At 41.1% G+C, this 26,149-nt stretch overlaps 1 protein-coding gene across 3 annotated transcripts in view; it reads right to left on the bottom strand.

Annotated features, from left to right (window-relative positions):
* The window catches only part of LOC148018704 (tetratricopeptide repeat (TPR)-containing protein), a 109,409-nt gene that overhangs the window by 14,672 nt on the left and 68,588 nt on the right, over positions 1-26,149 (bottom strand). For all 3 annotated transcript variants that reach the window (XM_087660981.1, XM_087660980.1, XM_087660979.1), the window contains exon 9: positions 16,180-16,361. In XM_087660981.1, the coding sequence (XP_087517107.1) occupies positions 16,180-16,361 (182 nt within the window). The remainder of the gene's footprint in view (positions 1-16,179; positions 16,362-26,149) is intronic.

Here is a 26,149-nt window from a genome sequence, read left to right as displayed (position 1 = left end):
CTCCCTGCCAACCCTACTCTCTCGCTGGTACGTCATCTTTTGACATGGTATCAAAGCTGGATCTGCTCAAACAGCGGCAAAGATCCTCCACTCCAGTGAAGGCAAAGACTAGTGGCGGGTTCAGCATCCACTTATCTTCTTCTTCCATTGCATCAAAATCTCGTTTTTTCAGGTTTTAGGTGTTTTCAGCTTGCTGCCCACACCCCTTTCGGGGAGAACGTCACAATCTTAGCTGTACCTTGCTGTCATCTACAGTCTAGCACCTATTTCCAGCCTTCCACCCGCAGTTTGTAGCTGTTTACAGCAAAGTGACTGTTGTTGATCACTCTCCATTCAAAAAACAATCTCGTTTTTTAATATTTCAGTATTTCAACTTGCTGCCCACACCCCGGACACGGAGGACATTGCAATCCAAGCTGGCCATTGCTGTCTACAACAGTCTGGCTCCTGTTTCCAGCCTACCACACACTGTTCCGAGCTGATTTCAGCATACTGATTGCTGCTGCTGTTTTTTTCTGCGTTTGTAGTCTTTCTCTCTCCTGCAGGCTGTCCTACCTGCGTTTTTAGTCTTTCTTTCACCTACTGGCTATGTTTTTTGTCTTTCTCTCTCCTGCAGTCTGTTTTTCCTGTGTTTTCAAACTCTCTCTCCTCCAGGCTGTCCTGCCTACGTTTTTAGTCTTTCTCTCCTCACCTGCGTTTTTCTACTGGTTGCAACCTCTTACTGCTAGTCACATCCTCCTTCCACTGGCAGCTCACTTCCAGCCCTTCCACTGCCCTCCCACCCCTTGAGGCGGACATTGCAGTTCGTGCTTCACACTGCTCTCACACCCCTTGAGGCGGACATTGTGGTTCATGGTTCATGTTGGCTGACCTCTTCCTTCTTTAGCAAGGCACACTGGTACCCATGGCTTCTTTACCAACAAATTACCAGACTATTGGGTGCTCCTACTGTGGCATCACCAGACACACCACCGATGCTTGCCGACTTCAACCCTTGCTCCCCATCCCCCCGGAGTATATGCGTCTTCCACCAGGCACTCCTTGTGCCACCTCTCCTTTCTGGGCCACAAAGATCTTTCTACATCGACTATTAGAGTACTATGCTCAAGGCACTAAGACGCATCCGATGCGCACCAAGTCCTTTCGAGCACATGGAGGATCGATTGGCGCTATGACCTCCAAGAGATTGTCGCGATGTCAGCGGCAATCTTCTCCCACTTATTTTCAAGTACAGTGGCTTCCACAACCTATGGATCTGCAGTCCGCTCCATCAAGAGACAATGATTGTTTGATACCATCTCCTCGTCAGTCTGCTCCTTTGAGAGATAGTGGCTGCTCAACTCCTTCCTCTTCTTTGGCTACCCAGTCCGCTCCACTGAGAGATAGCAACCATTGCCCACCTCCTGCTCATTCTGAGCCCCACCCTTCCCCACCCTCGACTACTTAGGTTCGAGAGGCTACCTCTGGGAGCTCTTCGGCACCCCAGATACCTTGTTCAGTACGACCGGCGGCACTTCTTTGTCATCAGACATTTCAAAGTCCATGATCCATGAGTTTTTGGATTCCCTATGTACTTCAGAGGGGAATTCAAAGGGAGATGTTATTTCTTTGCCCTCAGAGGGGGCATCTACTTCTTCTTCAACTTCAACGGGGGCCCCTCCACCTCCCACCTCAGAGGGGGAACCTACTCCACATGAAATTCTTCACCCATCCTCTACTTTCTTGGGATGGCTATCTTCAACTAGTCATCTCTTCTACTGATACCCAGGATCTTCACGTACCACCTAGATCGGACCTCGGAGATTCAGCCGCTACTTGGTGACGAGGCCTTCGTATTCCTTCCAGCATGGATGCACGGAGCTAGTGACTTCTCTCCCGAGGTTGAGTTTCGGGCTCTCCAGTTCACTCTGTCTACTGCTCTTTACTACAGGTTACCTTTCAGGTGGAAATCTTGGATCTTAGGAATCCTCTACATCTTCCTCCTCCTCTGCATTGCATGTTTTCATCATCTTTGTACTAGGGCGCTTGGGCAAGTGAACAATTTCCCCACAAGGAACACTGTCCAAGTGGCACCTGCTACATGAGCATTCTTCAACATGTAGCATTGCATCTCCACCTCACTCTTCTCTTGTTCCCCTTTTTGGGCTTGAGAGGGGGTGTTGAGAAACCCTTCGCTCGCATTTTGCGTTTTTTGCATTTCTGCATTTTGCATTTAGGGTTTGCAGTCCCAAAAAGGAGCACCATCCTAGACTGACATTGCCTATTTATAGGCCACTCTCTCATTCATTTCTCACGGCTAATTCATTCAGTCTGTCACCTCTTCTCTCCAGCCTCTCCACTACCCTCACACCTCTTCGGGAGAACATTGCCATTCGTGGTTCGTGGCTGTCTTCATCATCTTCCTTATGCTACGGCACCCTTGTTTCCTTGTATCACATTCATTCCATGATTCGGAACTTCATCATTCCATTAATCAGAGTTTCTTCTCTCTTCTCTTCTCTTCTCTTCTCCATGTTTGCCAAGTTCACTCTGTGTTTCTCCCTGCCAACCCTATTGTCTCGCTGGTACGTCATCTTTTGACACCAGGTGGGATTCGACATCACTCCTGCCCTAGCAGTTTCTTCCTGTCCTTGATTCTATTCGGAGGAAACTGACCTACTATAGCATGGTTCGCCTCTCACTAGCCAGACGAGCCCTGGTGGTTAACCAAGCCCTCCTAGCGACGGCCTGGTACATCGCCTCGTGTTGATGCTTCTCCTCATCGTGCATAGTGCAGCTTTGCCGCCAAATGCGGAATTTCCTTTGGTTAGGGTCTGATGGTTCCAAGGATTCAAGACTCATATCCAATGGGCTGGGTGGGAGGCCACTGGCCCGGCTCGTACCATCAAGACATGGCGGGAGGTGTACAGGATGGCGGACGAGGAGGTGTTGTAGCAAGTGTCAGGCTGCCAGAGAGGAGTGGAGTTGAGGAGAAGAGAGATAGACGCAGCAATACCTCCGAAGTGGCTTGCTCCCCCAATACAAGAGCCGATAGAGCCCGGGGAGGTATGGGCAGCTAGGTTTTCACCAGCAGGCATCCCCCTTTAGGTGGTAGGTAGAGTGGGTGGCGCCCCACAGGGGACTTTCTTCACCATTCATGAGGGGGGATGTTTGGCCCTTAACAGAGGGCAGCAAGATGAGGGGATTGCCACCCTCTCGTGGAGGAGGATTTGGGTGGTGGGCCTTCAGGAAAAGACATGGCGACTGCACCCCTATGTTTTCAAGATTGCATTTTTGAATGGGGATCTACATGAGGATGTTTACGTGTCACAATCTCCAGGGTTTGTGATTAAGAGAAAGGAGCACATGGTTTGCAAGTTATATAATGCTCTTTATGGTCTCAAACAAACTCTTCGTACATGATACTCTAAAATTGATACTTATTTGGTCAGCAAAGGATTCAAAAATAGTCCAACTACTCCTACTTTATACATTAAGAAGAGGGGGACTTGGTGATTATCATTCTTTATGTGAATGACATACTACTCACTACACCTAAAGAGGATAAAATTGCAGATTTCAAGGCTGAATTGAAACATGTATTTGCTATGCCAAATATGGGCTGCCTACACAATCATTTGGGGATTCAGTTCACCCAAAATCAACATGGCACCTTTGTGTCACAATCACAGCATGTGGACAAGTTTTTACATAGATGCCAAGTTGACTAAATATCAGCAATGGTGTTGAAAAATGACACCCAGCTATGGAGGAGAGAAAAAGGAGACAATGAGAGTGTACGGAAGCAGAAGAGTAGAGTGTACTTGCTGAACTGAAAGAATAAGAATGAAAGCTACAAGATAGATCTAAGATCGACCCAGCTCTAACTCAACTAGAGTAAACTCACTCTAGCTCACTCTAAGAATGGTGATACAACTTATAACTTTAGTTGTGTTCACACTAGAAACTGAAAAAGAACTAAAGACTAGAATATTGGACACTATCCACAGAATTCGCAAATTCTAATACCCCCTACAGTGCCAACGTGGTAAAGTACAAGAATGATCAATCACCAAAGGGTAGCAAGTTTAAAGAGTTGCGAAAAGCCTCAACCTTCTCACGAGGTAGTGCCTTGGTGAGAATGTCTGCAACATTTTCTTGAGTAGAAACATACATCAAGCTGATCTCTCATGCATAGCATCTCTCTCTGACATAATGGTAATGCACCTCAATATGTTTCGTGCAAGCATGAAACACAAGATTTCGCATCATTGCAATAGCACTCTGACTATCAAAAAGAATGGGCGTAGGGCCCTCCAATTGTAAATGTAGATCAGCCAACAATCTCTGCAACCATTCACATTCCACTGTTGCCATGAAGGCTGCCCTGTACTCAACCTCATAGGACAAGGTAGCCACTATAGACTCTTTCTTGCTTAGCCATGAAATGCATGAACGGTCTAGAAGAAAACAGTGTCCGCTAGTAGACTACCTAGTGTCTCCATCACCAACCCAATCTAAATCAATGTAAGCCTGTAATTGCAAGTCTCCCCCTGGGAAATAATGATACATGTGACTAAGTACCTTGCAAGTATCTCAAGATCCAATTAATAGCTTGCTTATGTATAGTTCGTGGGCTATGCATATACTTGCTCACCTGAGATACTACATACTGAATGTCAGGGCATGTGTTGCAACGATAAATAAGACAACCAACATACTCTAAATTGCAACATCAGACATCTCTTCACAATCATGTATAGACAATTTTAAGCCTGGCTCCATAAGAGTGCACATAGGTTTGCAATCTTACATATTAAACCTATGTAACAACTTATCCACGCAGTGACTATGACATGATGATACCATGCTGATTTTGGGTAAATTGACCCCTAAATAATAGTGTAGACAGCCCATATCTAACATAGCAAATCCATTTTTTTATTCAGACTTGAAATCTACAATTTTTGCTTTTGAAGGTCTAGTGAGCAGCATGTCATCTACATAAAGAATAACAATCAACAAGTCCCCCCTTCATTCTTAATATATAGTTGGATTGTTTTTAAACCCTTCATTGGCCAAATATGCATCAATTTTAGAGTATCATACACGAGGAGCCTGTTCGAGACCATAAAGAGCTTTGTTTAGCTTGCATACCATGTGCTCTTTCCCCTTAACCACAAACCCTAGAGATTGTGAAACATAAACATCCTCATGTAAATCCCCATTCAAGAATGTTGTCTTGATGTCCAATTGATGTACCTTCCAACCATAATTTGCACCCATAGTAACTATACATCTCACCGTACTCATATGAGATATAGGAGCAAAAGTTTCTTCATAATCTATGCCCTTCTTTTGTGCATAGCGTTTGCTACCAACCGTACTTTGTACCTATCAATGGTACCATCAGCCTTGCGTTTGAGTTTTAAAACCCATTTTGTGCCAATGGCCTTCTTGCCAAGTAGTAAATCCACAAGATCACATGTAGAGTTAGTGGCAATAGAGTCTAACTCATCCTGCATGGCGTGCATCCAACGTACATCTTGCTGAGCTTCGTCCAAGGAAGTAAGCTGCTCATCATCCAACAATGAGCTCATAAATACATGCTCATCACAATCATCTACTTCCGTAAAATCAGCCAAATAGGCTCCCCTGCATCATGTGTTGCATATCTAGCAACCCTTCTAGTGCATTGAGCTAAAGGAGCATTCATTTTACTCTCCTAGAGAATTCGTAACAGCCATCTCGGGATTGCTTTAGCTACATTTACAACAGCCCTTTCATGTTGTTTTACATCTTCCACTACATGTGGCAAACCATCATCAATACCATGTTGTTTAGGCGCATATGGTGCATCAACAGCTTGCTGTATTATGTCTATCTGGCCATTTATAGCAGGCATGGACTCCAAAGAAAGTGGCAAGAGACCCTCAAAGACATCACCAATGTCATGGATGGCTGGCATTTGAAAATGATCGTGTGAAAATGCGGTATTTTCAGCAAATATGACATCACTATTGATAAAAAATTTCTTTGTGTGTGGGTCATACAAGGGATAGCCCTTGCTTTCCGAACTGTAGAAAGTAAATATGCATTTTACAGCCTTGTCATCAAGCTTCCACAAAGCTCTTTAGAAACACGTGTATAGGCTATGCAACCAAACACCCGAAAGTAGTCAACCTTGGGTTTCTTGCCCTGCCAAGCTTCAAACGGGGTGATCGTCTTTAGTGCCTTAGTGAGTGCATGATTCAACACATGATTTGCACACTGAAGGCCTTCAAACCAAAATTTATGAGGCAACCCCTTGCTTTTCAGCATACAACAAGTCATCTCCATAAGAGTGTGATTCTTTCTTTCAACAACACCATTTTGCTAAGGAGTCATTCTGACAATGGCTTGATACATAATGCCATGATCAAGCAAATATGTCTCAAAAGCACGAGACATATACTCCCCCCCTCTATCCGTGCGAAGTGTCTACACTTTCGAGCCAATTTCAGCCTTAAGCTTTGCAGCAAGATATTTAAAATGCATAAACACATCAGTTTTTTCTTATAGCCCATACACCCATGTATACCGAGAGTAGTCATCAATAAATGTAACAAAGTAAAAATGACCTCCAAGTGCATGTGTCCTCATGGGATCACAAACATCAAAGTGAATAAGCTACAATTTCCAAACAGCACGCAATGCACCATACCTTTTGAAGGCAATTCTGTGCACCTTGCCCAAAATACAACCCTCGCATACATGAGGAGGTGGAATCTCCACTGGAGGCAATGCATCTACCAAATGACACCTCTAAAAGGTCATCAAACTTCCAAAACTCATATGTCCATGGTGAGCATGCCATAGCTCCACATTCTTCATAGCGAGCGATAGAGTAGTTATTGCCAAAGCATCATGAGACTGTACATCATAGTTATCCAACGAAAACAAACCCTTATACAGGATCCCAAATAGACTAAGTGCATAATCCATCTCCTTGTCTCTAACTATGCAATTGTTATCCTCAAAGATGAAAGCCATGCTTGTTAAAAGCAGAGATAGACAAGTTCTTTGCAATGCCAGGCACAAACAGGACATCTGGAAGCATGAAGTCAAAACCATCTACGATAGTAAATATTGATTGTCCCAATGCCACAAACATCATAACTACTGCTATTCGCACATATAACATGCTTCCCAAGAAGGGCTAAATGCAAAGAGAAAAACAAACACTTCCTAGAAGTAATGTGCTCTAAAGCTCCATTGTCAAAATACCATGTTTGCTGCATTTCAACAACATTAAATGCTAAATCAGCCATTGAAGAATCAACTCCAAGTCAAAAATGCATAGTCCTCCATAAAGTTGACTGACGCATCACTATTAGTAGATTTGTTGGCTGATGTCTCTTGGATAGCCAAACAGAAGTCCTTTTTCTTCTCTTTAGCTAATCTCTTATGGCATTCATCAATATAGTGACCTAGCTTCTGGCAATATCTTGGACAGCCTTATTTGATGGCTGTCCAGCGTCACCCTTTTGCTAATTTTTTATATTTTTCTTAACTTTTCCTTTGCCTTTAAACTTGGAAAGCATAGCCACGTCTCCTGAACACAATGCAACATTCTTTTAAGTCTGTTTCTCTTGCAACAAGAGGCCTTCTAACTCCACAAATGTAAGGGGTTGCTAGTCCCCTCCCCTCCCCAAGGACAACATCAAAGAGGTGTGGAAACCAAAATACAACTCTGGAAGAGAGTTCAGTATGATGTTTACCACTTCAACATCCTGAATGATTTCATCCACATCGAGCAGCTGCTCCTGCAAATCCTGTATGTGAGTAAGGTGATCTATCATGCTATCACCCTCATCCATATTCGCATTAGCCAACTCTTTACAAGATAGGATATTTTGGCCTCATTACGTACTACAAACATACGTTCAAGTATATCCCATGTAAATTTTAAGGTTTCACAATGGCAGATATGTGGAATGACGGATCTTTTCACTTACAAGGCAATCAAAGAAAGTGCTTGTGCATATTTTGAGTCCCATCTCCTTTGATCCTCAATAGGAGGGCGGCAGCAGCACCAACCACCTGTCCTCTAGTGTTATGCTGAGGTGTTTGAGCTACAAGACCCCCTAGTCTCTGCACATCACCTGTAACATAGTCCCACAAGTCCTTCGCTGCAAGAAGGTTGCAGACCATAAAACTCCACAACAGATCATTTGATCCATCAAATTTGTCCTCCTAAGTAAGGACACCAAGGATGTTGCTCTGAACACTAGTCCCTGGACATGCCATGTTGTTAGTAATAGACAAAAATCTACAGCCAAATACTTCTCTACGAAGTATAGATTGTACTCCTTAAAGTATCAAAATTCCCCTTAAGATTATGCAACAAGTACCAAATTGCCACACAAATACCAAAGTGTGACCAATTTCATCCAAATCAACACCACTCAGCCAAGAAATAACAGCAATGCACTACCCTAACACACCCACCTCATAATGTGCACCCTCAAAAGTACAAATTATAGGAACTTAGTGCCAATTCTTACCAAAATTTATTAAATTTTTCCAAAAAAAATTTCTCAATCTCACTGTAACAGCAATTACATGCTGTTGTATCACCTATTTGCTGCCTTGGAATGCGTGTCAAGCAAAATCCCTGAATTTCTTCTTAAAATTTCAAAGAAATTGAAGAAATTTGTACCTTATAGCTTGAATTTTTACAATAATGTCACCGCAAGGTGCATGCCAACAACAAAAAGTAACTAGAATCTGCTTCGCGATGCATGCCAAAGCCTCTAGGATACAAAGCCCTAAATTTCTTGCATAAATGTCAATGAAATTGTGCAATCTTAACATTTCCAATGAAGATTTACCCTTGGCACTACAAATCGGGAAAAAGCCCCAAAATTTTTGGCGGAAATGCTAAAGAAATTGTAAAATTTCTTTGAATTGTTATCAATTTGAACTCCGAGAGCGAAAATTGACAAAAGCCGCAAAATTTCAGGCAGCACAAGCTGAGATTCGGAAAGAGATGGCCAAAATAGATGGGAAATTGAAAAATTTTCAAAAAAACCCTAGATCTGAAAATTAGGGTTTTTACACTTTTTAGGGTTTGCAAAAAATCGCAGGTAGGGCCAAGCACAGAGGTGAGAAAATAAGAGGTAGAGCTGAAAACAGCAGCAGCTCCTCGGCGCAGGCTGAAAACAGCAGCAGCTCGTCCTTCTCTTCCTCGGGCAAAGAGCTGGCTGACAACAACAAGACCTCAAGGCTTAGGCGGGGCAGCAATGTTGGATAGTGGCTGAACTGAAACCACGCATAGAACCTTGCTCTAATACCAAATGTTGGAAAATGATAGCTAGCTATGGCAGAGAGGAAAGAGAGACAATGAAACTGTGCTAAAGCAAAAGAGTAGAGTGTACTTGTTGAACTGAAAGAATGAGAATGAAAGGTACAAGACAGGTCTAAGATAGACCTAACTCTAACTTTACTGGAGTTAACTGACTCTAACTCTAAGAGTTGTTGAGAATAAAGACCTTCGTGCCTTTTAAATGTGCTCGGGAGTGAACGCACCCTTAGCACTTGTACTTTCATATATATATATATATATATATATATATATATATATATATATATATATATATATATATATATATATATATATATATATATATATATATATATATATATCTAAAAACCTAAAGTGGTACACTCGTTATTGTACCCCAAAAGATCGTGCTCACTCTCACTCTTTGTCTCTCTCTCTGCTGCTAACAGCCACTGACTATCTCGATCCTCGCGCTCCCAATCACTACAAACCGGTACCAAAGCACAGAGTGCACGCTTCCCGAGGTAAAAGGCAACCCCGTGTACAACTGCTGGATGTGTATCCGTCGGTAGACAGCAAAGTGGAAACGGTCACAGACAATAGTGACAATCAGGCAAGATCACAGCAAGTCCAATGTGGACCAAGCGACTGATCCAGCGTGGACTAGCGGGCAGCAGTGAGCAGCAGTAGGTGTAACAGGCAACAGCCGCGACCAAGTGCCAGAAGGTGCACACGACTAGGAGACGACCAGCATGGCAGTGTGGCAACTGACAAGCGCGCGACAGATTGGACCCGTCATCCATGTTTTTTCCTTCAAAACTTTTTTGAAATTCCTCTTCCCCTACCGAGGCTTCACACATGGAGGCACAGCTTCCAGTTTTCGTGCAATCTAAGCCCAAAAATTTGGGGCGTCTCTGGACTAAGTATTGTTAATGCAAAATTGAGGCATCCGTGTCAGAAATTGCAAACATTGTGCGCATTTCAATTGGGGATTTCGCCAAAATTATTGAAATTTTGCTCATTTGAGTGAAATTTCTCAACATTGAAATTTTGTGAAATTTTACCAATTTTGCCCGTTTTATGCTTTCAAGAACATGTATTAATGCAATTGGGATAGATTGGTCAGTGAAATCTGGGGGTTTTGCTGAAATTGCTCTATTTTGGCAAAATTGGCATATTCTATGCATGTTAGAGACAGTTTAGATATATGGTTAATGCTTTGAGCACAAAAATTTTGGGGCTTTTGATCGTGCATGTCAAATTTTATACCCGTGGGTACATGTACAACAGAAATTGCAGCTAACATTTGGGACTTCTCATGTCATGTGATGCATTTGCCCTTGGAAGAGCTACAATCAGTTGTGGAATGTTGTAGCACATGGTTTGGTGCTTTTGAAAATTTACTTACAGATTTGAAATTTTTGCTTCTACGTGATCATTTATTGCTGGTTGGTACTTGTTTGTACCTTGATCACTTGTGTGACAGTTTGGGCCTGCATTTGCTGAATTTTTTTGTCACATTTGGGCTGAAAATCATGGCTGGCAACAGTGACAGTACTAATCTCGTGCACATAAAGAAGCTTGAAGGAGCACATAACTTTGCAGTTTGGCAAAGACAATGCTACAATATCCTGTTGCAAAAGAAGCAGGCAAAGCCAATTAAGACACAGGGGAAAAACCCGCACATATGGAACAGGATGATTGGGATGAGTTAAATGAGCTTGCACGCGTAACCATTGCGCTATTGATTTATGATGCCTTGCTATTTAACATTGAAGGTTTGGATTCTGCATATGCTATTTGGACTCGACTAGAGGAACTGTATGCACAAAAGAGTGCTGCAAGCAAAGTGTATTGGCTGAAAAAGCTTATGGATTTGTGTATGAAAGAGGGTATAGCAATGTCTACTCACTTGAGTGAGTTTAACTACATTTTCAGCCAGCTGTTTGCCTTGAAGTTCTTGATTGATGAAGAATTGAAGGCTACATTCTTGCTTTGCACTCTTCCATAGAATTGGGATACATTCAGGACTGCTACGAGCAATTATTATGGGATTCTTTTGTATGCCAATGTAGAGAGTGCTCTACTCATGGAAAAAATGAATCGGCAGAACAATGCATCTAGTAAGTCTTCTAGTGCTTTGCATACTAGGGTCAGATCACAACACAAAGGCAAATCTGATAGCATGGGACGCAATGAATCACATGGCAAAGATGTTAAATGTCATCATTGTAGCAAGAAAGGTCACTTTAAACGTGACTACTACAAATGGAAAAAAGAGAAAGGAAAGGATAAGAACACAAATAATAGCAAGGAAGAGAAGAAAGAGGAATAACCTAAGAAGAGCAGTGTCAAAATTGAAGAGGTGAATGTAGTCACTCATGACAATGACAGTGGAAATGACGTACTCTTTGTCTCTTCACACTTTGGTGCACATGCTTTAATTGCAGATACAGATGATGACATGCATACCTGGATTCTCGATTCAGTTGCTTCCTTTCATGTCACCCCTCATTGTGAGTGATGCTCTGCCTATACAAGGTGACATTGCAAGTCTTGGCAGTGTGCAATTGCAGTTTTAGCATGGCTCTATGTCTTCACACTTCAGCATGTACCTCAGCTCAAGAAGAGCTTGATTAGCACACGGCAGCTAGATGATGATGGATTTCATACCACCTTTGGTGATGGAAAATGAAAGATCTGTAAAACGGATCTAGAGTGATTGCCAGAGGTTGTAAAAGTGATACCTTGTATCCTCTCCATGTATCTAGTGTGCGTGACCATGTTGTTGCCGTTACCGAGCAGCCAAGTGTTTCTTTGTGGCATGGCCCGTTGAAACATATGAGTCAAACTAGAATGAAAGTGCTTTCTCGTTTGGGTTACTTGCCCTATCTTCGTTATGCTGATTTTGAGCATTGTGATCATTGTGTTTATGATAAACATACACCGACGTCTCATAAAAAGTCTATTTCGCTCAAATCTTCTCCTCTAGAGTTAGTACATTCCGATGTATCTCAGATGCCACGATTATCTTTAGGGAAAAAGAAATATTTTGTCACCTTTGTCGATGATGCTACACGAAAGGTATGGGTTTACCTATTCATTGCAAGGATGAAGTGCTTGACAAATTTAAAAAATTCTTGTCATTGGTTGAAAATCAGACTGATAAGACACTCAAGTATCTTCGCTCTGAGAATGTTGGGGAATATGTGTCCAAAGCCTTTCAGGCATTTTGTGACAGCAAAGGGATCAAGAGGGAGTTCACTGCCCCTCATAATCCGCCCCAAAATGGAGTTGCACAGCGTATGAATCGAACCATACAGAATAAGGTCCGTATAATGCTGTCTCACGCTGCATTACCCCATGGTTTTTGGGCAGAGGCTATTATGACAGCCGTACACTTGATTAATCGATCACCAAACAGGTCTTTGGAAGGGGGGGAGGGGGAGTTCCCCAAGAAGTGTGGTCGAGCAAGCCACCATATACTCACCTGAAAGTGTTTGGCTATGAGGCTTTTGTGCACATTCGTAAATAAAAACGCATCAAACTTGAGCCAAAGTCCTGTAAATGCATTTTCCTAGGATATGGTGACGAGGGTGAAATAAGGTATTTATGGGATCCCCAGAAAAGGAAAGTAGTACTCAACAATGATGTTATCTTCTGGGAAGATCACATGCATAAACAGTCCGAAAAGACTGAGGAGATCCGTAGAGTTGTATTCCGAGAAGAAATACCTTTTGGACAGCAAAATGTGCCCATTGTACAGCAGCAAATACCTGCTGTAAAGGAACCTGTAAATGTAGAAAATAATGCTAAAAATGATCAGCCAACTATTGCCCATGATAATGAGCCACTACATGTGTAGGAACAGCCAGGACAACAAGCTGTTAATGCTGATTTACAGGCTGAAATGCCAGGACAGCAAGCTGAAAATGCTTAACATCCAGCAAACAATGATTATTAGGTTAGGAGATCTTCTAGGGTTACTAGACGGCCTGATAGATTCATTCCTAGTACAAACAATGTGGCTGATTATGTCATGACAGACTATGGTGAACCATCTTGCTTCAAGGAAGCAATGGACAGACAGGACAGCAAGAAATGTTAAAAAACGGGGTTGTCAGAGATGGAATCTCTTGAGAAAAATGGCACTTGGGTCTTGGTGCAGTTGCCTAAGGGGCAAAAAACACTTCCATGCAAATGGGTTTACAAGATAAAGGTTACTTCTAGTTCCTTACCAAAGTACAAAGCAAGATTGGTTGCAAAGGGGTACAAGCAGGAACATGGAATTAACTTCGATGAGATCTTCTCTCCTGTAGTCAAGATGACTACCTTGAGAACCATTTTGGGCTTGGTTACAGCTGAAGATATGGAGCTCATACAGATGGATGTAAAGATTGCATTCTTACATGGTGATCTGCATGAAAACATATATATGTAACAGCCTAAATGGTTTGTTGAAAAAGGGAAAGAAAAGATGGTATGTAAACTCAAAAGGAGTTTGTATGGGCTGAAACAAGCACCAAGAGAATGGTATCAGAAGTTTGATACATTCATGCAGTCTCAAGGTTTCCATAGAAGTCAAGTGGATCATTGCTTGTACACCAAGAAGGCAGCAGATGGCAGCTTGATTATCTTGGTTCTGTATGTTGATGACATGCTGATTCTGGCAGGGATACTCATGCCTTGGACTCACTGAAGCAAAGTCTTCATGGCAGCTTTGACATGAAGGATCTTGGTGATGCAAATCACATTCTTGGCATGCGAATACTCAGAGATGGGTCGAAAGGATTACTCTATCTATCTCGGCAGGAGTATATCTCCAAGGTTTTGCAGTGTTTCAATATGGAGGGGAGAAAAACAATTGGGATTCCATTGCCCCCATATGTGAAACTCAATGTAGAGAACAACCCTATATCTAATGATGAGACGGCTGAAATGGCCAAAATACCATATGCTTCAATTGTTGGCAATTTGATGTATGCTATGGTTGCTACACGTCCTGACATTGCCTTTGCAATGGGAGTGGTTAGCAGATACATGGCAAACCCTGGCAAAAAGCATTGAGTAGCAATGAAAGGTATTATGAGATACCTTAAAGGCACAAAGGAGTTGTGCATCTGCTTTGAAAAGCAGAAGGCATCTATCGTTGGCTTTATGGATGCAAACTATGCTGGTAATGCAAATTGCAAAAAGTCCACTTCTGGGTATGTGTTTACCTTCACAGGAGAAGAAGTCTCTTGGATCTCTAGGCTACAAAAATGTGTTGCATTGTCTACTACAGAGACAAAGTATGTGGCTACCACTGCAGCATGCAAGGAGGCTTTATGGCTTTCACATCTAGTGGGAGAGCTTGGCATTACAGAGTTACCTATTCTCCATTGTGATAGTCAGAGTGCTATCATGCTAGCACGGAATCCCATCTTTCATGCAAAGAGAAAGCACATACAAGTGAAGTACCACTTCATTAGAGATGTACTTGACGGCAAGAGCATTGAGCTTGTCAAAGTGCATATAGATGATAATCCTGCAAACCTTCTCACGAAGGGTCTTCCAACAGTGCGGTTTGCTCATTGCCGACACATGATGGGAGTTGGATAGATATACGTATTTCAGTTTTGTACATACCTAGACTCAGTTGATTATTTTCTCCTCTTAAGGAACATTGCCTTTAGGTGGGAGGTTGTTGGGAATAAAGGCCCCCGTGCCTTTTAAATGTGCTCTGGTGTGAACACACCCTTAGCACTTGTACTTTCATATATATATATAAACCTAAAGTGGTACACTCGTTATTATACCCAAAAAGATCGTGCTCACTCTCACTGTCTGTCTCTTCTCTCTCTACTGCTAATAGCCACTGACTGTCTCGATCCTTGCTCTCCCAGTCACTACAAGAGTGGTGACACAACTTATAACTTTAGTTGTGTTGACACTAAGAACTGAAAAAAAACTAAAGACTAAAACATTGGACACTACCCAAGGAATTGGCAAATTCTAACAGGTGAATCGTTGAGTTCTCCACCATAGGGCTCCTAAATCCCCTAATAAACAAGTCACACTGTTCTTGAACAATCTTCCAAAGAAATATTCTCACTTTGTTCAGGAAGTGATTTCACAGCCTATCATGCCAACATTCTACGGATTAGAGTGTCAGCTATGCCTTATGCTTGACTGTTCAACTAGTTGCATAGTACAACCACTCACTCTTTAGAGGGCACTCTTGTTCAAGCCACCTGTCATAGAACACCTCAAATCAAATAGCACTTCAAGAACCTCAAGCCTCAGCTGAGCTAAAGCCATACACTCCCAGAATATTTCAGATGTTAACAAACACGGATCACCAGTTTGAGAGGTATGGATAAGTACAGAACACGACGATAAAGCCTGAAGCTAATGGCTTTCATCATGAACTTGTAGGTTGTTCATCAGGATGAGGTCTACCAGGCTCTCCAGTATGCTGGTTGCATCCATACACTGCAAGTTCTCTTCCTGTGTGACGGGCCATTCATAACTCCTGTCATGTCAAAGAATCCATAAAGCAAGTGCTCATCTCGAAAGCAACCCCTCCCTTAGTGTACTCTCACAGACTGACTTTGGCCTGCACCACTCTGTGCAAACTCTGATCCACTGGAAACTGCTCTCTGGAAAGACTTATAGCTGTTCTAGCTTTTCTGTTCCATGGTGAGATATCCCACGAAAGTATTGTAACTACCTTTCCATCAAATAAATTCTTGTTGTTCTTTGTTCCTCTCTCTCTCTCTCTCTCTCTCTCTCTCTCTCTCTCTCTCTCATTCACACTTCCCATGAAGCCATACTTATGCAGAGGGGCATAGGGCATATCTGAGTGGATTACAACATGTAAGCCAAATGCTGACCTGTTCCAGACATTTGGATGCATTATTAAAATCCTTAGAGATGGCATATGCTGCAGCAAGGTTTGCCCATATATGGTCTGCCTTTGGATCTGCTCTTAAAGCAGCTAAGAGGCACTGCTGTGCAGCAAATGCAGCTTCAGATAGTGAACCATAGGCTCCTTCACCAGCTCCAGCCCCTGCACCTGACAAAGCCAAAGAGATAATATCAAATTGTGAAGTGCACCAGGGCCATCCAAACACAGTTCAGTTTTCCATTTTTCACAGCAGCACAATACTAAAGTCTGATAATAGGTGAAAAAGAGGAGATCAGCTTGGAACTCATAGACAGGTTTACTATGCTAAGGATCATAACAAAATGTCAGTGTCAAAATATAAAACAGTTCTCATATTTCACAATCTCATCGTGCAAAATATACCCCACCTCAACAGTAAAATATTTGAATGGTATACTGATTGCTCAGGTGTATGCTCATTGGAATGGTCTAGAGTCTAGCATCTAGGAGGCTCCAACATTGACAAACTAAGGTCTCTTGGAATAGTTTGTAGCCATAGCTATTGGTTCTTCAGAGGCCCCAAGCTTGACAGAATAAGGCATCATTTGCTGGAGAAAAGGACTGCTCTGCAAATGTGTTAAATAACAGCACCACACGGAAGCAGTATAGCAGTTAAATGCTCTACAACTTAGGCTACTTGGTGTGCACGTTTTAAAACAAAGTAGAGAAAATTTTTAAAAAGGGAACAAACTCAAAAGAGACTCATTGATGAATGCATACTAAGTGTCTTAAAAGGTTTAGTTAGATCAGGCACACTAGATACACACACAGTGGTTAAGACTAGAGGTCACCAGACCCCTTGTAACCAATTTGGAGGACTGGGAGTTCAACATTATTTCTCTAATATGAAGGGAAGTCAAAAGCCTTGTAAAGTTTTACCATGTGAATGTAGAAGACTCGACGTGAGTAACACCTACACCATTCTAGGTTAAGACCTTGTATGTCAATCTAGGTAAAGTGCAAAAGTCTAGAGCTTAGGAAATTGGTCTACAAACAGACAAAACCCTGTCAAGCTAGAATAAGAGTAATGCGAAGCAGGTACATTCTAAAACCAGATCAATGGACGGGTGCTGCATCGAGCTTACAGCTCTGCTGGCTGACCACAGCTGCCACTTCCCGGCACCTTCCAGCCTCACACCACTAGCTGCATCCTACATCCAGCCTCCCAGCTCTTGCAACTGCAGCTTCCCACTGCCCACTTTTCCCAGCCTCACATGCCAGCAACCTTGCACCTTCTCCCAGCTCTTCCAAGCCTTACACACCTGACGACTTGCAGATTCCTGCCTTCCCTCCCATCCCTTCTGCAGCCCACATGCATTCCAACTCCTCCCAACCTTAGCACCTCCTACCCTCTCCTTGATCATTTTTGCTCCTACCCTTTGCACACCCCCTCCCCTTTTTTCCCCCAGGAAAAAAAGACAAAGGTACAAGCTCAGCAAGACTCAGAAACAACTTGATTTGCCAGACAGTAGTCAGTCACGGCCCTTCTCTAGGGACACCAATGCAGCCCCCATCATTTCCATAGCCGAAGCTTTTTGGCTATCAAGCCTAACCTTGATGCAGAGCACAAAATCAAGGATGGAGTAGTGGTCACAAAGACATCATCTCTTGCGTGCAAATTGGTGGGTGACCAACCACCAGCACAACCTTTTAAAGACAAGTTCCAGACATATGAAAGTAATGCCCTAGGGAAAGGCTGCTTGAAGATCAATTCAGCACTTCAAAGCAGTCCAAGGCAGCACATGCCACCAACTCGCTAGATGTTCTTCAACCTTAATAGCCTTCTTTTACAAGTGGGTCAAGGGTAATAGGTATGGATTACACAATACACCAAGCTTGGTAATACCTGGTGCTTACTTTAAAAATGGGGTGACGTAGACCCAGCCCCACAATTGAAGAAGAGAGAGAAAGAAAGGAGATGTGTTGCTAGACAAAAGAGGAGATAGAGAGAGAGGCAAGAGCAATGTCAAGGTGGACAAGGGCAAGAGAGATGGGCAAAATGACAATGTTTGAATGAAGAGACATTAGAGACCTTAGGCCAGCCACTTGACAGGAAGTAACACCTATCCTAGCACCTTAGCCCATGCCCTCCCAAGCCTGAGACAACTCTAGCTTCCTCAAGCAACTACACTCAACATACCTACACATGTACCTCTACATCCACCTCCACCTACGAACAAAGTCCCTCAAAGCGAATGCTATAGCCAGTCATTGCTTATTCCCACTCTATAACTTCTGGGAATATAGAGATTATAGTTGCACATGTCCTTGGTACTCAAAACGGGGACAGGATTGCCCCCTTCAAAGCAAAAAGGGATTGAAGGATGTGACTTTGACTGACTCTCTAGATTCTAAGGACTTTTCTACTCCACCCGGGGCTATTGACATTGCAAAGAGGAGGGACAAAGTTTATACCACGAGATAGAGGACACAAGCATGGACCATGGAGCCATGCCAAGCAAAGCGGCTTAGCCATTCTCCATGAGGATCCTCTCATGAAATACTCGGGTCTTTGGCAAGCATCCATCTTGTCAAGATTCCTAGTGGACACCATGTTGATGATGGAATTCCCAAAATAGGGCATCAAAGGTGCAACAACCCTCTAATCTTCAGCTCATGACAAGATTCTCGTTACAAGACCACTTGTTTGACCAATTCCCATATACTCATCTTGCACTTTCCCTCCCTGGAGCACCCCCCAAGAACAAACCAAAAACCTACCACAGCATAGCCAAGACCCCACCATCAAACTCCTATGAGCCAACCACCTCAAAAAATAAGGATATCTTATAGAGCCAAAAACTACATCATATAATCTCCTTCAAATATACCACGAGGATTGGTTGTCAATGCCCTATCTATAGTAAGGAGGTGCTTGGAGATGCCCTTGTCTAACAATGGATCTGATGCCTCATTCTCTATACTGAGGCACCATCATTCGACCATCCACATTTGCAATAGGCATCTTGCATGAACTCATCCCATGCTCCATAGCTCAAAAAATTTAAAGCCAACAACAACACAAAGAAGAAGAAGAAAAAAAAGACATTATCGCCTTACTAGAAAAATGAACTTTTATTTATTTTTCTCTCATTCAAACTTCACATGCCATGTTATATTTGAGGATAATATCTTCAATGATTAAATTTCTACGCCATCAACATTGCATGGAGGATGTTGTTCACTTATATCTTCATCGATTGAATTTCTATTCCATACAGCATATGGTATGCCTAGTCAACATCGACGCTACCAGGAACACTTCATTATAATTTTTCGCATCCTAATCCCACCATGGTGCTATGAGAGAAATACCCACCTCCTCTACAAAACCTTGTAAAGCATATCTGATGGGGCTTGGAAATATCTATTCAAGGTAAGTGTTGTTGAGCTACCAAAAATTTCCTTTGAAATTATCTTTCTTTTTGGCACTTCTCTTGCTCGTTGAACAACTCCAAAAATGCATTTTTTCTTTTTTAAATGACACTCTAGACTTTCGTTGGCTCCAACACGTCCTATAAAAAGGGACTCAGTACACACACCACTCTTCATCCCTTTATCACTCAGTTGCTGCCATTATCACTCTATCTACTTATCTACAATCATCAACCACCACCAAAAGTTGCCACTCGATCAATTAAGGTGCCGTCCAACCAACCAAAGTTATTGCCTTGCTTTTTGGTGATGTGCCTACACTTTGGAGGTGCCACCACTTGCTACTAGAATGCCATCTCGTCAACTTGATGCCATCAAACCACCCAAGCCTCATCAACCACCACCAGAAGTTGTTGCTCAATCAACTAAGGTGCCACCCGACTAGCCAAAGCTACTGCCCTATTTTTTGGTGCTACTAGCCACGCTTTGAAGTGCCACTACTTGTTGCCAGCATGTTACCTCATCAACTTGCTACAATCATCCCAACCATGTTAGATATACTCAATGCCCCTCCCTCATAAGGTTCCACCAATAATCCATGTTACTCAAAGTTGTAAGTCCGCCATTATGAGGAGAAGCCTTGTGTAAGCCTGAAGTCCTGACCTATGTATCATATGAGGTCTATGTAACAAGGTGGCAAAAGGTAACCTTTGTGAGTCTATCCTTTGCATTCGATAGATATAGTTAAGTTGGTAGCAACTCGAGGCATACTGCATCAAGTTACAAGGTGTGGAAGCCATCAGGGACCCTATTTTGCGATTTAGGGTTTAGGATTTATGATTTAGATTCTAGGCTTTTTAAGGCTGAGAGTTTTTGGGGCTACAAGGGCTCAAGGTTTCAGGTTTAGAATTAGAAGTATTTCATGGCCGACTAGCAAAGGTTCTAACATGATATGTCAAACAAATTGACCCACCACCTTCACAAGCTATGAAAGGGAGATCTATTCAAGACCATGATCATCTATCTATTGGAACCGGTCTATAGATTTGACCTATAGAGCAATGAACATAAACTTATAGCGCACACACTATTCAATTCAGCAAAGACAATAAATGACTCAAAGAAGACCATATTCACTCTGATTGCTATGTTCTCAATTGCTCTCACTAACCTTGACCAACAAGCTTTGAATTTATCTCAATTATACACTCAAACTAGTGTCTTTTCAAGCATACATAGCTACAATCACTCAAACTAGTATATCTTCAAGCATACAAAGCTACAATTACTCCAATGTTGACCAACATGAAATTGAGAAATGCATCCATGATATTTCACCCTGCTGCTACATTGCAATCAAAGATCTATCGGGAATTCACACAAATCTTACTCCTAGACCAATCCGATTCATCGAACGAGGCCCCATCCCTAATTGTCCAACAATCTTGGAGTTTACCCTAACCAATGCACATTCAATTCACTGTCAAATTGAAGTAATTCAAACCCATAAACTTGCTGTCCATAAACCCTAATCTTTGGCATGCAATTTCCTTAAGATTGGATGCTGAATTTAATGCTTTTAGTGGTTGGAAAATCATATCTCCATGTCTGAATACATTCTCCCTAATGTCTGCCCCAATTATTCAATGATTTGGTAACCCAAAACAAGGGGGAAATTGGAGGTTTTGGTTAGAATGTCTTTAGCAAGCAATTCCACACCCAAAATTACTACTTTTTGCAAACCCTAGCCATTGATCTGCTGTAAATAGAAAATCCTAATTCTAATCTGTTGTAAAACAAAGCTTGCACAACCCGACAGAGAGAAAGCAGAAGAAAGAGATTGATTCCCGACTGTCCAGCACCTTAAGATGGCTGTAAAACACTCTCCTCTTGCTATTCCTTGCAAAAAATCAGCAAGCATCCATCACCTTTTGTTGCTACAGCTCTCCAAACTTGGTCTGCTTCAAAATGAGAGAGAAAGAGAGCTCCAAATAGCCAAGATCAAGTTTCCAAATGAATAACCAACTACTCCTTAATCAAATCATATTTTTTATTAAGGGCTATATAATGACTTGATCATTAACCATAAGTGAGCTACTCACTAGACTAAACATAAGTTGAGGACCTCATTAATAACTTAAGTGCCCTAAGTGAGCTGCTTGTTGGGCGAAACTTTCAATGTAACTCAATTCTAAAGAGCAAACTTGCAATTGAATGAAAGTCTCACATTGCACCATCTTCCTTTTGCCTTTCTCTTGTAGCACATAGCCTACACACTTGTCCACTCCATGCTTCGTGTCAAATTCTTCACTACATATACAATGGTCAACTACCAAGAGCTAGGGGTACCAAAATTAAAGTTCATTTTAATTAAAAATATCTATAAATTTTAATAAAATCATTAAGTTCATTTGTCATTCACATATACAATGGTCAACGTACCAACAGCTAGGGGTACCAAAATTAAAGTTCATTTTAATTAAAATTATCTATAAATTTTAATAAAATCATTAAGTTCATTTGTCATTCAAGTGACATCTATCATTCGCTGATCAGAGTTTCTCCAACTAACCTTAAGCTCTTCACTTATCATTTATCCAGATCATCACCTAAGCTTCACAATGGATGCGTACGGATGGATTGATCCATCTTTGTATCTATTTGTTTGGAATCAAAGAAATTTATGTTCTTCTCTTATTTGTTATGCACTCTCTATTCCTTGCTTAGATTCTATTCTTAGCAAATTAGTCAATTCGTGTGTGTGTGTGTGTGTGTGTGTCTCCCTAAAATTGGCATTCAAAATCCCAAGGGGTGATAGACCACATTGGAGCAAACACTTAATTCAACTTAACAATAAACTCAACAAGAAAAATCCATACACAATTGAAGCTAGACAACTCCTACACCACATATGACACTTGTTCGCTCCAGATCTTAGTGTCCCTTTCAATAATTCTTTAGATTACTAGTATATGCTAAAATTTGGATACAAATGATGTATTTCAACAATTTCTTACAACACAAATGATCCACAGATGCACGATAACCTTGTCACATTCTATGTTGGCCTCCAACCAACTGTAGAGTGTTCAAAAATATGAATAAAGACTTTAGCTTCCTAAACCCTAAAAATTACAACATGTATTTGAACCCAATTTCACGAAGTATTCGGTTAGACAACCGTCATGCATAGTTCCCATGTAATGCCACATTGCTCCTCTCATAACCAAAGAGACTTCTCACGATGAAACCATGAGAACGTTGCCTTCTTTGCAACAAAGTTGCCCAAGAAGTGCACTTGGCTTCAGATCTCAAAGAAGAATCCCATAGTACTATAGTAATCTGTTTTTCTTATATTTGGTTCAAAAACAGCAGCACAACTTGCTGTAAATAGAAGTTACAAAGCTAACGATGAATTCCCCATACCAAGCAGAGAAGATTGGTTGCTTACCACACTCCCTCCATGCTGTGAACTCATATTCCATGGCTAAAACCTATAATTTCTACAGCAAAGAAGATTAGAATGACTCTCTCTAAAACTTGGGCTACTCAAATTAGAAACAAGGAGCCCCAAATGGCCAAGATAAGCTTTCCAAATGAGTAACCAGCTATTCCTTAATCATATCTTGTTTTTTATTAAGAGCTAATTAGTCATTACTCATAAATAAGCTACTCACTTGACCAAACTTAAGCTCAAGGCAAGCTTTATAACTCAAGTATCCTAAGGGAGTTGCTTACTAGACAAAACAATACAACTTAATTCTAATGTGTAAACTTTCAATTTAATGAAAGTCACATTGTACCTCGTTACTTTTGCCTTGCTCTTGTACCACATAGCATGTACACTTGTCCACTACATGCCCAATGCCAAGTCCTTCACTGCTTATGCAATGGTCACCATGCCAAGAGCTAGAATTACTAAAATTAAAGTTTATTGTAAATAAAAATCTTATGAATTTTAATTAAATAATTAAGTTCATTTCTCATTCTAGTGACAGTCCCAATGGGTTGGACACATTTCTTCTAGGTGTTGACGTAGTCGCCTATTTTCGGCTATTATTGTATAGCTAACCGGCACATTTCATATTGGCCAACTTTTTCCACATTGCCAACCAATCTAATCATACTAAGGGCCTATTTATAGATTGCACCCTCCCTGCTCTTGTCATTCAGATTGTATCACTCAACTTACTTCGATAGCACATGCTGGTAGAGAGAGAAAGTGGTGTCAATGCCCACATAATCAGTGACTCACTATTGTTTCTATATTGTCTTATGCTTTGGAATATGGATTTCAATTTCCAAGCATCTCTTTTTTTTTAAGTTCTTTGTGCAATGTTCTTCTTTTACAGTGTTTCTATTTTTTATTATTTCTTATTGCACAGTCTTTTACAATAGTTTGATATACTTTTATTGTTACATCCACTTCTATTTGCACCCTATAATATTTATATGGTATCATAGCCCAAGGGACTAAGAATTGCAAAGTATGTGAGAGGAAAGGAATTCAATAGCAAAAAAGAGCAATGTCGACATCCACAAGAGACTTTAGAGCATCAAGTAGCAATGTTGTTGTACCAACAATTCAAACACTAAGGATTAGTTCACTAACTTTCAGCAAAATTAACTTAGATGGTACAACTTACACTTTGTGAAAGTTTAAAGCTACAACTATCCTTGATTCTTATGAGCTCCTAGAAATAGTCTTAGGGATTGACCCAGAACCACAACCTACCCCCGACCCATCAAATTCAAGTATAAGGATTTCTCCAAATGTTGATCTTCTATGGGCTTGGAAACGAAGAAATGCAAATGCACTATGTGCCTTAGTTACAAGTTATTCTAATAGTTGACCTTGATTTAGCATGCAACCAAGGCATCAACAATCTTGAATGTACTGAAGAATCAATACAAAAAGCATAGTCAAATAAGGATTCAAAACCTAGAGAATCAAGTAGCAACAAAGAAGTTCATTGAAGGAGAGACAACAAAAGCATTTATCACTCGGATCAAGAACCTACACAACCAAATGGCTAATGCTGAGATATGACAAACTAGTAAGGAGCTAGCTCAAAGGTGTCTTCAAAGTTTGATGGACTAGAAATTCTTCCCAACGCTCAAGTGAAACCTCAAGCTTTGACATTCGAGGAACTTTATACATTATAATAGCGAAGGAGTTGCAACTTAAAGAACAAGGAGACAACAATGGAGATGCTACCTTCTCCACCAACACAAACTGCAAAGGTGGTTTCTCTACTAAAACTAATACTGACAAAAAAAAAGAATGGTGAGAAAATAAGAAAAGGTTTCAAGGAGAGTGCTTCTATTGTAAGAAGAAAAGACAAGCATTTGTAGATTTCCATATTAAGAAGATGGATGAAAAGAATGGTATCGTAAAAAGTAAAGGAAAGAAGACAAGCAATACAACTAAAGCAGAGCTAGAGATATACATGGTGACCTTTGAGAAAGTGTGTTTCTCAGCATAAGAAGCATCTACCATTGACTCATGGATATTGAACAACAGTGTCTTCCATCACTTCACCAATAAAAAAGGTCTCTATAGTTCTATGCAAACTCTACAAGAATCCATCACTATAATGGTTAGGAACAATGAGAAATGCTTAAATGAGGGCATAAATACTATTTCCTTTGCCACTACAAATGGCGAACTCAAAAAGCATTCAAATGTGTTGTATATTCCAAAAATTAAGAGATTTGTTACCAACTGAAGTGAGATTCACCAAGATAGATGCAAAAATTCTCGATATTGATGGTAAAGTTACTGGCAAAGGGGAAAAATGAAACAATCTGTATGAGCTAAGTCCTCTTATAGCCACCACTAAATTGGGCTTAAGTTAACTGTACGAAAAATTTGGCCACAATGGATTTGCAATGCTAAAGGAGATACATAAGCAATGTATTGTTGCTCACCTATCAATAACACTTGAAATGAAGGAACTATGTAAAGCTTATATGATGGGTAAGCAACAAAGAGAAGCATTTCCACAAGAAAGCAAGAATAGAACAAAGGCTCCGCTAGAGTTAGTGCATGTTGACTTATGCCGTAAGATACTTACACAAGCCTTGGGAAAATCTTCTTATTTCATGTTGATTGTTGTCACACAAACATGAAATTTTGAGATGCTTTAATATTGCCAATAACATTTAATTAAGTTATTAATTAAATGTGCAAGGCTGTTTAAGCACATGTGATGCACATAGCAACTATTTCATGGTAACAAGCCAAGGATCCCAAGGATATAGTGAGTATCAAAGCCAAAAGTTGTGATAAGTTATGCCAATTGAACTTTGGGAATCAATTGGTGTTAGTTTTGACCCTAGGACAGTTATTCGGCCAATAAGTGATTTGATGATACTAGGGGCTAGCATTAATAAATTAATTAATGCCAATCTAAGTATCAACAAAGGTTGGAGACCACTCCAACTTGCAAATGGCCTAGCCAATTTAATAATGACTGGGCACATTCAATTTTGGGCAAGGTGAGAAGGGCTAAAATTAATTCTCCATATTATTTAATTTT

The sequence above is a fragment of the Lygodium microphyllum genome, chromosome 20 (genome assembly GCF_053477565.2).
Source record: "Lygodium microphyllum isolate KBCC chromosome 20, Lygodium_microphyllum_v1.1.10, whole genome shotgun sequence".
Lineage (NCBI taxonomy): Eukaryota > Viridiplantae > Streptophyta > Polypodiopsida > Schizaeales > Lygodiaceae > Lygodium > Lygodium microphyllum.
Note: the sequence above shows the minus strand (reverse complement) of the source record. Positions and strands in the feature narration are given on the sequence as shown.